This window comes from Fusarium mangiferae, assembly GCF_900044065.1.
Source record: "Fusarium mangiferae strain MRC7560 genome assembly, contig: FMAN_scaffold010, whole genome shotgun sequence".
Lineage (NCBI taxonomy): Eukaryota > Fungi > Ascomycota > Sordariomycetes > Hypocreales > Nectriaceae > Fusarium > Fusarium mangiferae.
In genome coordinates this window covers 923116-935428 of record NW_024573930.1, presented here as the reverse complement: position 1 = coordinate 935428, position 12313 = coordinate 923116, and the positions used below count along the sequence as shown (strand labels likewise).

Genomic DNA, 12313 nt, shown 5'->3' with positions numbered 1-12313 from the left:
TCATTGATCAACTGCCAAAAAAAAAAATGCTGGCAAGAAGCCTGTAAAAATCTATGATGGCGATTTCTTCGCCTTGGATGTTGGAGAATCCCCTTCCTTGTTCCTCCGTGTGGGTTCCTCCTTGGTCTTTCTCGTAGGACCACGGAGTTCAAGCACCTAGTCATATGTCAGTGGCTTTCAGTATATGTCATAGAGGTATTACTGACCATGGCATGCCAGCCTTGACCAGCAAGAGCTTCTGTGCTTGGGCCAAGGTCTTTGAATCCAAAGCACTTATAGAATTGGATCGCGTACTTTGGCATATTAGCTTGGCCCGGATTTCAGGTGTCAATTATGGTTGCTTACCGGTTGGCAAATTATGGCAACTCGATCAGCCATTCCAGATACATTCATAAGCTCGAGATATGACTTCATCACCGTTTTCCCAATGCCAACTCCCTGGACCTCTGGGCACACGATGAAAGAATGGAGACAGATTGTTCTCCCAGAAGATTGATGGCCTAGAGGTGAGCCTTTGCTTGCTTTCGAGTCTCTCCAGTTCTCAGGCATGGCCATGTCGGCATCAGTTACGACTGGGTGGGTTCCAAGTGTTGCAAGGACGTGCGCAAACATGACATGTTTGGCTCCATCGCATCGTCCTGACTCGACTGGCCGACTGTGTTGCATGGTTGTGAGAGAGATCTTCTTAACATCGCTTGGCCTCACGGTATTGAATAAACCGTAGCAGACTCCTGATTTCCGGATACGATATTCGATCTGTTTTGCTGGTTAGCAAATCTGACCTGAGCTGGTGGTCCCATTGCCCTCCCAACAACGAATTGGTACCCATATATCATGACTTGCCTTTTCACGTGTTGATCTATACCTCGCTTCTGAAAGTGCGACATTTTCAAGAGTAACGCACGTATCGATATCGTTCTCGGTCAGGGGCGAGAGCATAGGAGCCCAGTGAAAGGGGATGACCTTCTTCAGAAGGCCAGCTTCTGAGTTCCTCTTCTGGATTCTCATTTGACAGAAGTTCCTTTTCGAATTGACCATGTCCTCATCTGCGTCTCCGTCGTCGATGGCGCCGTCAGAATCGTCGTTCTCCAGGTTTTCGAACACGCCGCCAGAGAAGATCATATCTCTGGCGGCAGAAGCGAATTCATTGTTCTTCTTCTTTTCCATGCTTCCCATGAGGGTTTGAGTTTCGGTTGCCACGTTGAAAGGTGAGCCCTGAAAGGGTCTTGAGCCGGTGATAGATGGTTACTAGAGGTACTACCTCAGTATAAGTCGGTCGTCAGAATAAAAGCTGCAGGTGAGATTTGTGGGCCTTTTTCGAGCAGTGAGAGCTGTCGCAGAATGTCTTTCTGTTTCGTCGATAGTGCTTGCGTTGAGATTATATTGCAAATTTGATGTTGTCTCTTGGTGATATGATTATGATGCGACGAGAGGAATCAAAGCTCACCCGTGCACAATGAGCGTCGGTATGAGGCACAGGCGTCTTCAGGTGTGAAGCGTTGAGGAGGTTTGTACCCCGTTTGGCTCAGAATCGGGTGAGTTTTTGGTTACTGAATCACACAAAGAGACTCAGACTCGTTTGACAGTGAATGAAACGTCATGGGACGACGGGTTTCGTTATCCTGTTTGCCCATTCAACTTCTGGTGGACCCACGAATGCCGAGCGATCGGATGATGCAGTGAGGCCGGCGCCGGAATGGGGCCAGTTTCAATCGGTGGGTATAGGTGACAATGGCTTCAGGGCGTTGTGACAGTTGGTTCCAGAGCTTGTGAGAGTGCTGTACGACTGTTGACGATGTCACAAATAGTGAAAATGGTGTTGAACCGACCTTCGAAAATTGTCTTTCTTCCCAACTTTACCATTCTCGTCCCGATGGGTTCATGAGCGGGGAGAGCTTGTTCCGTCTCCATCGCCAGTGGTAGCTTGGGTCTGGCACATGACATATCAAAAGTCGCGTGACCTCAACAAAGGAGAACAAACAGAATAGGAAGTCACGGCAAATTGCAGATGAAAATGGGTCAAGCAGCTGCCAGGTCAATAAATATCAAGAAGGAACTCATTGATGTGGTGATGGTTGGGAGATGCCATCTCAGGTGTCTAGGGTAATCTGAGTACGAAGACCAACATCCAGCAATTAATAAGTCAATGGTGGACAAGGTTGTTGTTAAAACTTTTCAACATACCTATCTGAGACGATAAGCATTGATATTGTGTTAATTCGGACTTTTGACGACGGTCAGGTAACAAGGGTACAGAAACATGGCGGCTGAGAATACTGTACCTCGTATGAAATCTTACACGGTGACAGTTACAGATAGATAACTACCTAGTAAATAATGGTCCCAACTTCACCTCAACGTCAATCAGTTCACGACAACCATGATGAAACCTTACTAGCAGCCTTAGCAGTGAAAAATCTTGCTTGGCCCAGGCAACGGCACACCGGAACAGCAAGCCTATAGCATGCATGTTCAAACCAAGGGTGCCTTTCTGTGCCTCCAGGTGGCAGTCCTGCAGGAGATCATTCTGTGCCTCGCCGGGGCGACCTCCCTGTTGCTGTAACCAAGACGATCAGCAGTTGGGGGGTCCCTGAAACGGCAGCAGCCGCATGCAATCCCGGGTTCCTTTATCCTGGTATGCCACAAAATCGCGAAAGCATATCCCACGTTCTCTCCCCAGTGAGGCCTTCAATATCACAGGAGCGGTTGGGGTTTAGTTTTGTATGTAGACCAAGGGGCCTATGCATGATGCCTTCTTTGGAACAAAATCGTTGCATTTCGCCCGATCTGGTTACCAATGCTGGATCTGCGAGGACAAGGAACCTGGGAGTAGTGCTGTACATACAGTAGCATCTGTAAGGATATGTCACTCTTAGGGAGCAAGAAAGCTGCAGACCTTGAATGAGGTGCGAAAAAGGATTAGTCCCGGGGCCTGCTGTGTATATAAGAGCCCTAACTAAGTCTTTTTGTCACTCACGATAGATGTGCTATATTTTGTTGCGTCCTCTTCCACGGTCACCTCCTTGACCCATAGAGCGCTCTGCCCCCTTTGCCTGGCTGCATAAAGAGCACTCATTCGTCATCGTCAATGGCGCCTGGTTCTCCGCAATCATGTCCGAACCGAACTGTGCTGTAGGTCAGCATCCATAGGCTTCCGTCGGCTTCCAGCAGTTGCGTGGTCCTTGACTGCGAGCGTGCGTATGTGCAGTTGTGCCTAGAGGTACATGAGGGATACAATGCAAGCCCGCTGACAGCGAAAACAGGAAATATCTGGTCAGAAGGATTGAGATGGGGGTTTTTGAGGTAACCATAAGAGAAACTTGAATATCCATCCATGTCAAGAATGCTCTTATTATATGGAACTTGGTTGGCTGATGAGCTTCTTGGCCCGAGCTACGGTAGGGCAGAATGGAGGGGTGCAATATGATGTAAGTCGATGACTGGTACTGTTACAGGTACGATGAACCGCAAAGCAACTGTATACATGTACCGTTACCCTGTATTCTTCCTCAATTGGGGTAAGCTATAAAAAAAACTCCTTGCTCTCATGACAACATATGAAACCAGTGTGAGAAGCGAAGCTGAGTGATCTCAGAGCTACAATTGCTCTTTATCAAGCATCAAGCGGCATAACTACCCCTCAGGTCCAGCGGAACCTAAGCGGCAGCGGAAACGGCCCCTCCAATAGCTCCAACGTTAGCCAGTAGCTTGCTTGGAACTTTATGTGCAACTGCCTGCACCAGCCTGCACCTGCATCTATCTCCATCTTCATCTGTTCTTTCCTCTCCGATCTTTTTTTTATTTTACACCAACCAACCTCGTGCACTAAATTCACGATCGTTTTCACTTCAATCTTCTTCAACTAATCGCTTACCACGTCGACTTGCTTTTCTTAGGCACTTTGGGCTCCTATTTTTGAAGATCCCCAGTGGGTACCTTACCTCAGGAGCTGTTACAGTATTGTGCTTAGGTAGGTAGCTAAGTAGTTGTTTGGGCTTTCTTTTCTTAGCCACCCTCGTGGCCACGCCTACTCCTCTCTTCTCACGACCAGCCACTTTCTCGAGAGCCCTCGACGACTCTATTTCGTCCTCTCTGGCCTAAACTTAAATACTTCAAACATACCCAGGGAAAATATCAGACGAACAACAACAGACATCACAATGTTAGTTCACTGCCCGGACATATTTACGTCATCTCCGGCTATTGGATGCTAACTGACAACAGGCGCATCACCCTTAACATATTCAACCCCCAGGCTGGGGAGCAGGATAGCCTGCTCACCCTCGAGATCTTTCCCGACATGACACTCGCTACCCTTCGCGAGTCTATTCAGGCAGAATCGACCGTTCCTCCAACCTCGCAGCACATCTACCACAACGGCCGCCTAATTTCGGATGATACCCAGACCATGGAGCAGCTGCAGATCGTGGATGGAGAGATGTTGGCCGTGCACGTCAGAGATATGCGAGGAAGCACTGGTGTACCAGAACAACCTCGACGCCCTCAGCCTAGGAGACCAGCACAGAACGAGCAGGATCCTGAGCTCATCCGCCTTCAGGTTCTTGGCCAGCCCGCCCTGAGACAACAACTCCAGTCACAACACCCAGAACTGGCGGCAGCCGTCGACAACCCTGCCCGCTTTGCACAAATCTTCCATGACAGTCATAATCGAGAGCAACGCGAGCGCCAGGAACGACAGCGGGAGATCGAGAGACTGAACGATGACCCTTTCAACGTTGAGAACCAGAGAAAGATTGAGGAGATGATTCGACAGGAGCGAGTCATGGAGAACTTGCAAAATGCTATGGAACACAACCCCGAAGGTAAGTTTTTGAAATGACAGCTATGAACTGCAATTGACACCATTCGAACCCAGTTTTCGGAAGAGTTCACATGCTCTACGTTGATGTAGAGGTAAATGGCCACCCAGTCAAGGCGTTTGTGGACTCCGGTGCTCAAGCCACTATCATGTCTCCCTCATGTGCTGAGGCCTGTGGCATAATGAGACTGATCGATACTCGATTTGCTGGTGTAGCTCACGGTGTCGGAACAGCAAGAATCATCGGCCGTGTTCATTCCGCCCAGATCAAAATTGGAAACCTGTTCCTCCCCTGCAGCTTCACTGTCATGGAGGGCCGATCAGTTGACCTTTTGCTTGGTCTCGACATGTTGAAACGGCACCAGGCCACTATTGATCTGGCTAGAGACAAGCTCATTATCCAAGGTGAAATGATTCCCTTTTTGGGAGAGGCTGAGATCCCCAAGGCGGAAGAGGAGGCGGCTGCACAAGAGCCAACTTTGCCTGGTCCCGATGGCACAGCAATCGGACAGCGTACCGGAGCCGTTGTGCCTCCTGGCCAGCACCAACAGCAGATCCCTGCCAGACCGCAAGCCGCTCAGCCTGCACCATCCCCTGCTGCAGCTGCAGCTCCCGCCCCCTCTGCATCCCAAGCGCGTCCTGCTGCACAGCCTGCCACGACAACAACAAACATCTCGCCACAAGCGATCGAGAGCCTTATCTCGATGGGTGCCACTCGGGAGCAAGCTATTCAGGCCCTCCAGGCCGCAGAGGGCGACCCGGATGTTGCTGCTGGGCTGATTTTCTTCTAGTGGCGTGAATACTGCCTCATACTGGATAGTGATAGGAAAAGATGAAGGGGGAAAAATGAATAACATGGAGGATCATAATGATAGATGAGTATCCAACTCTCCCGTATTTCAGCGGGCGGATAGAAAGATTTCATTGTCTACAAATGGGGTGGGATGGTTAGGGAACAAGCACGACCTTTTCGCTATAATGTGGCATGACATATCGGAGTATTCAAGATACAAGGTTCAAACGTTAGTAGTTATGAAGTACAAATTGCTCATTAGCTTTTGGTGCGGGTATTGTTCGTCGCAGGAACTGACTTAATCTATGAAAACCCTCCCCTCTCCTTTTGTCGGCTGTCTCTAACGGATCTTGTAGACGCAAGGCTTCAGGACAGAAGCCTCGTTAACTTCAGGCTGCTCATCGATGGGATCTATCCTGCGAATAATGCCCCTCTTACCCTTGGGGGCCTCCTGCTCCTTGACATGCTTTCCCTTTGTGGGCGATGCTCCTTTAATAAAATGCATCTTGACAAACATCTTGTTAGACAGATCGATGGCCTCTCGATCTCCCTGAAGAACAAAACCGCGCGACCTGAGCACCTCGACGAACGCCGAAACATCTGTTTCGCGGCGGCGATCATCCATACCGTCGACCTCTACTGCCAGATCCTCATCATGCTTGGCATCGTTATCAGCACCCTTCTTGCCTTTCTTGCCGGCCATTGCGTTCTTCTTGCGATTGCCAACACTATGGGTTACAGGGGCGTTCTTGTTTCGGATGGGACCAAAGCGGCTCTTGATCTCGGCAACCCAGAGCTCACCCTTCCAGTGGAGAATGCGATAGGCCTCCTCGATGAAATCAACCCAGTTGGTGCCCATGAGAGCAAGACAAAAGACAGCGACGTTGACGGAACCATCAGCAAGAGGCAGGTTGGCGATGTCAGCCTTGGTGACTAAAGGACTTGGGCTCTGGAGGTCGTAGCTTTTGACATTAACCTTGAGTTTCTTGCCATCCGACTGGAGAGCCTCTGCAAGACGAGCATCACCACAGCCAAGATCAGCGATGGTACACTCTTGTTGTGTACGGGGTAGCGGTGTCTTAGCCAAAGGCGTAGGAGGAGCTCCAGGTCTGCCTTTACCTTGTTGACGGACCTTGCCACGTGTGCGGATATCCTTGAGGAAGCTGTCGACGGGGTTCTCAGGCCAAACCTTGACCTGGCGACGGAAACCTTCATGGTACTCGTCGAACATCTCGGGGGACTCATCGAAGAGATTGAAAGCCTCCTCGGAGGGGCGGGTGTAGAGTGTCTCATTGAGGTGGCGGAAACGTGCTGAGATGAGCTTCTCTCTCATAGAAGCTTGGAGGGGAGTGAGCTTGGGAGGAGCAGGAGGCAGAGGAGCTGTCTTTGCAACGACGGCCTTTGCTGGTGAAGTGGTGGTTTCTGTTGAGTCCTCGGTAGACTTCTGTTTTTGCTTCTGCTTTTTGTCCTTCTTCTCCTTCTTGGGTTTGGGCTGCTCATCATCATCACCCTCCTGCTTGTCCACCGTCTCATCGACCTCCTTCAGCTTCTCATCCTCACCATCTTTAGCCTTCTTCTGCTTCTTCTGCCTCTTGGCAGCCTTTTCAGACTTGGGTTGCTCAGTCTTCTTTCCCTCAATCACGGACTCCCAAAGATCAGCGACAGTCGAAGCTGTGACATTCTCAGTAGCGTTGTTGTTATTGTTACGCTTGCGCTTATTGGACTTTTTGCCGGGCGCGCTGTTATTATTGTTTTGGCCGGGGCCCTCAGACTTGAGGCCGTCCGCTGAGACGGACCATCCTGGAACAGCAAACATTTTCTGATTGGAAGTGATTAAATGTTTGGTTGTGGTTGATGAGTTTGATGCTGATGAAGTTTCGCTTGATAAATTTCGTAGATCTGAATTTTGCTGGAAGTACGTACCTGAGAGTCTGGGCAGATCCGCATGTGGCCCGTGCACCTGCCTATTGTGGATGTTAACGAACCTCACCCAATAAGGCAGTATCAATCAAGCTTGAAGGATAACGACTTCTAAGGTATTTCGAATACCTACATACTACTAAGGTAGGAGAGCCCTTTATATGACCTCTACTTTAGGTATATTAGAGATGATCTTTAGATATAAATAGTAATTCAAATTATGTATTTGTCTATCGATAGCAGCATTGTCTTCGTTTTTCGGACTGAGCATCCTTAGCTGACCAGAGTGTCACTCTTATCTGAACAATCTCTACAAGTTCTGCCCTTCTAAAGAGCGAAGACATCAACTCACAAAAAGATGTCTTCAAAAATGTCTCATATTTCCATGTAAATATGGTGTCTTCCGAGCGGGATTCACTGTCCGTATCCCCGATGTTCAAAGTCCTCCACCCAAAATGGTGGAATGCTCGCTTGTGTAATGAGACAACATGATCCGCAGTTCACATTCTGTTTTGGGGGGGTTGAAAGCTCACAAGTTACTTACTGGAAGTCGGTAAGACTGTGAAAGGTAATATTTCGAGTGGTGCGGTTGTAATTTATGCTGACCAACAACACCCCGACCAACGAATACCCCCTATGATGCATCAACGTCCATGGAGCCTAAGTTTTGGTCTGAGATAAGCAACGACAGTGAAAAGAGACCACAGAGTCTTGTAGCGGATTGGCCCTTTCAACATTACGCCTATTGTTGCGCACGAATCATAGCATCAACTGCATATTGTGTCCTTCGAGAAAGCGGCTATGTGCAGATGTTGACTCGCAGCTGGTATCATTGCATTATTTAGTCACAGGACACAGTAAAAGAGCCTCAAGACACACATTGGGATGCCGAACCATCGTGACGCGCTCTACGTCTGTGGCATTGAATATCTCGACATGTCCTTGAGCGCATGAGTTCCGACCTACGACTACGCCCAAGGAGGGACATGCAGTCCCATGAATACACGATTGCGGTGATTTGTGACGAGCGAGCATCGCTAACCCCGGGTTCCTTTGTGAATGCCTCATCTGAACACGAGAAACATGCTCAAAAGGCATTGGGGTCGTGGTTCGCATCGATCAAGGTGGCGCTGTCCACTTTGAAGATTTCGCCGGGCACAACAGTTTCATGCTGATGAATAGAAGGTTGCGATGCCGTGACATCAAGCCTAGAACAAGCTATGCCGGAAGCGCTCACAGATAATAATAAAAGAAAGCTGATGTCGTGATGATACTACGGACCAACAGCGTGCTGCGGTCTCTCGATCCGATTGCCTGAATGCTCAACTGAGGCACCATCGCACCTACAAATTGTCCTTAAGGACTCTTGCGTAAGGCCAGGTGCACATCCAAGGTTCGTACTCGTGGAACAAACACGTAGAGTATGAGGCACCGGTATAACTAACCGTAGGCCTCCAGAGACCTTTGTCGTCACGACGTTATTTTATAGGCGCCTGTACAACGACTATAATAGCGAGATAGAGACACTTTTCAACGCCGAATTCTACTCAAGAGTCTTAGACATGTCTCTATCGCTGCTCGCAGACAACTTTTGGCGATTTAGGGGCGAGGACCTCGACGGTTTCAACACCGAAGAAACGAAAGTCCAGCGCCGGGGATCACGGCATGATAGGCAGCAAGGATGAGCTTCCAATGGCGATCAAAGCCGGAATGAGACCAGACCTATAGATGATGCAGAGAACCTTGAGGCTACGCAAAGGCAATGTGTTCTACTGTGCAATGATCATTGTCGTACCTTGGTGAGAGACATAAGAGACTCTAGACAATAGACAAGACGGGAAACGAAGGGTGTGCGACGCCGTGCTCAGCTTGTGTGACACCAAGGTCCCTACCTTGGTTAGCTGATATTTGCGTCAAGAGTTGGCCCATGATCACAGGATTGGATGTTGATGAGTGTTGGTTACAATTGTACAGAGAGCCCTGGTATAGACTGAACAATCGAGAAATACAGGACAGAAACGTTCACCGACCAACGGTTGGACTCACCTGACGGCCCAACGGGCTTGGTATCGGTTGATATCGGGAAAAGGGAGAGGCTTAGACTCTTGACGTTGTGTAACAAACATGGAGATGAAGTTGGTAATCGTATCCATCGTAATAAGGTTGGATTTCCGTTATGGCAGCCGTTCGTTCGGAGGCTTCGGCGGACGGGAAGAAAGGAACCGTCCGAGAAGAGCCCGACCGTAAAGTTAACGTTAGTCTCGAAGGAGGAGGAGGAGGAGGATCTTAGGGACGAGATTGCAGTACCAAGTTAGATTGCCCCTTTTCCCACGAGCCAGCACACAACAAGAGCTCAAAGGGGGATGTTAGGACATGAGAGGGTGTGATGGAAGCAGCCAGATCGTCATGGTGAGGCTCATTTAGGGCTGGGAATGCCAAAATAAGAATGAGAAATGGTTGAGCTAAGGTAGATACGATAGACGCAGCCTGTGCCGTAGGCTTCAATCGTGCTCAGATAGACGCGAGCTGTCAATACGAAAAGATCTTAGAGTTGAGCTGAGATCGGAATTGTCGGGCGTAATAAAGTTGAGACCTGAAGCTAAACTTTGATTTCTCGACAATAGCGTCTTTTTTTGGCGTTGTTTCAACTGATATTATGGCTTAGTTCTACGGATACGTATTGTCTCCTTGACAGCAAAGTGTTTGATATCATAGCGTGGCCATTCCCTGCCTGTCCAGTCCAGTCAACAAAAGTCACCTGTGATTGATGAGATATTGAGTGATAGATGCTGGTATTTGCATCACCCTCCGTTCCAAGACGGGATTTGCACTGGACTAACTCAATTTTGCAACTGACAGGTTTTATTAGACATTGGAATCCACTCCCACGCTAATTTCAAAGACAATTTTTGCTCTACCGGCGGTACTTGTCTCTTGGAAGCAAAGGAGGGAACGGTGATGGGCTTCGGTGTCTTGGCCTTTTAGCGCCTGTGCCTCAAGTCCAAGCCAAGCCAAGCCAAGCCAAGTTCCCAGCGTGATATGATGGAGCGGCAGTTCCCCCCTAAGCGCGGCTTTGAAACCCCTTCTCAATGCTACAGTACGGCACAGTACAGCAGCGTATTTGGTATCGGTCGGCATCTGGGACATCTCACCCGGAAGGTCTTGTCCTTGTTAGCCTCTTGAGATGACTTGATCTGTTTGGCTTAGTGATGATCCCTGTCCGTTTGCTAAGAAAGCAAACTACCTCAGAAGAGAGATGCCGATGTTGATCACTTTGTCTGTGCCTGTGATTGCTGCAAGGACTTGGGTGGTTTGCTCTCTTGAGTATCCTTGGTATTCTGAGTATGTGTACTACTGGCATGATTTATTACAGATTTCTTTGTCAGTTCCTTTTCTCGAGTGGTGCAACAGTGTCTTTTTCTTCCTTCTATTTTCAACTCGAGATAGCATTATCATCATCATCATCACAGAAACGAGGCGGACTCATTCCTTTGCTGTGCCTCAAAGGTGCTGCTGTTGATCATCCATCCTCGTCTATAAAAAGCAAGTCGATGATGATGATGGATGGTCACCGAAAGAACCTAGGACTTTTGATGTTGGTTCATATTCAGGCAAAAATACACATTTGGTGTCTCTCCATTGCATTGCATTTGCATTTGCATTTGCTTCTCCTGGTGATACCCACCCCTAGCTAATCCTTGCCCTTGGCCCTAGAGAGAGTTGCTTTGACTCTGCTTTTTCTGCCTCAGACTCATCAGATGCTCAGATCTAATTTTGATCTGGGGTAATGAACAGAATTAGGAAGTTGCCGGCATTTCCACCGGGGCCCTCGGCACCTTTTTTCTCTCTCCTCTCCACTGAGTCCACTCCAGGGATCTTTATCACTTCTACCTACTCTGGCTACTGTATTGTACCCTGCTATTCTTTTACTCCGTGATAGGTTCATCACCTGAGTTAGAAGACCTAACGCAGCTTACCAGCACCGTAAACCGGGTTCTTGTCTTTTAATCTAGAGCTTCCTATTATCTGATTGGGCCCGGCATTTGGGGATCACTGCACTGTGTAAGAAGACAAGTGCGCTATGAGACCTCTACCTAGGTACCTTACCTAGACTAGAGCCTGCCAATTTACTTACGCCCAGACGCTATCACCCATCACCGGAAAGAGCCCAAGGAGCCCCCCCCCACTACACTACACTACTACACGGGGAGAACCACCACAAGCATCCATAAACCCCATTCATCCACTCCACCACCGTCCGACCTGGTTACCACATATAGTTATCCTATCTTTGACCTCTCTTTTCGCCAAAATTCTACTTGACCCTAACAAGCTACTTCACCTCAATCTCTTGTCGGCCTCGGTACTTTGGTGACTTAACTCCTCCAGTATCTCCGGCTTCCGTGCTGCGCTGCGCTGCCCTTCCTCGGCCCTTTCTCGTTCCTCACCAAATCACTTTAACTACTACAAACTTGGACACTTTTGGAAAATCATCATTTACTATTACAATCGAACCAACTAAACCCCTCTTTCTTCCCCGCGGCCAGACGTAGAGGATCTGTCTGTCTGTCTGTCTGTCTGTCTCTTGGCTATAAAAGAACCCAAGAGCGATAAACCATACAATATCTGTTATAAGAGACAGCGGGTCAAACCCTGACAGCACATCCTTAGCTCACTGTTCACCTCGCAGATGGGCAAGACAAAGCACTGAGCACAAGTTCGTCATCTATCTAGACCTGGCCCGCAGTTGGGGAGTGAGTCCCTGTCGCCGGCCATACTTC

At 48.8% G+C, this 12313-nt stretch overlaps 3 protein-coding genes across 3 annotated transcripts; 1 reads left to right on the top strand and 2 right to left on the bottom strand.

Annotated features, from left to right (window-relative positions):
• Positions 1–51: 51 nt before the first annotated feature.
• On the bottom strand, positions 52–1176 carry FMAN_02407 (uncharacterized protein; the record flags this gene model as incomplete). Its single annotated transcript, XM_041819964.1, has 4 exons — positions 52–156; positions 207–293; positions 346–756; positions 826–1176. 4 exons carry the CDS (start codon positions 1174–1176, stop codon positions 52–54), a joined length of 954 nt encoding a protein of 317 aa, XP_041685891.1.
• A 3124-nt stretch (positions 1177–4300) lies between these two features.
• On the top strand, positions 4301–5610 carry FMAN_02406 (uncharacterized protein; the record flags this gene model as incomplete). The annotated part of the gene is made up of 2 exons (XM_041819963.1): positions 4301–4823; positions 4877–5610. The coding sequence occupies 2 exons, from the start codon at positions 4301–4303 to the stop codon at positions 5608–5610; spliced, it is 1257 nt and encodes a 418-aa protein (XP_041685890.1).
• A 342-nt stretch (positions 5611–5952) lies between these two features.
• Positions 5953–7428, bottom strand: FMAN_02405 (uncharacterized protein; the record flags this gene model as incomplete). Its single annotated transcript, XM_041819962.1, has 1 exon — positions 5953–7428. One exon carries the CDS (start codon positions 7426–7428, stop codon positions 5953–5955), a length of 1476 nt encoding a protein of 491 aa, XP_041685889.1.
• Between the last annotated feature and the right edge of the window lie 4885 nt (positions 7429–12313).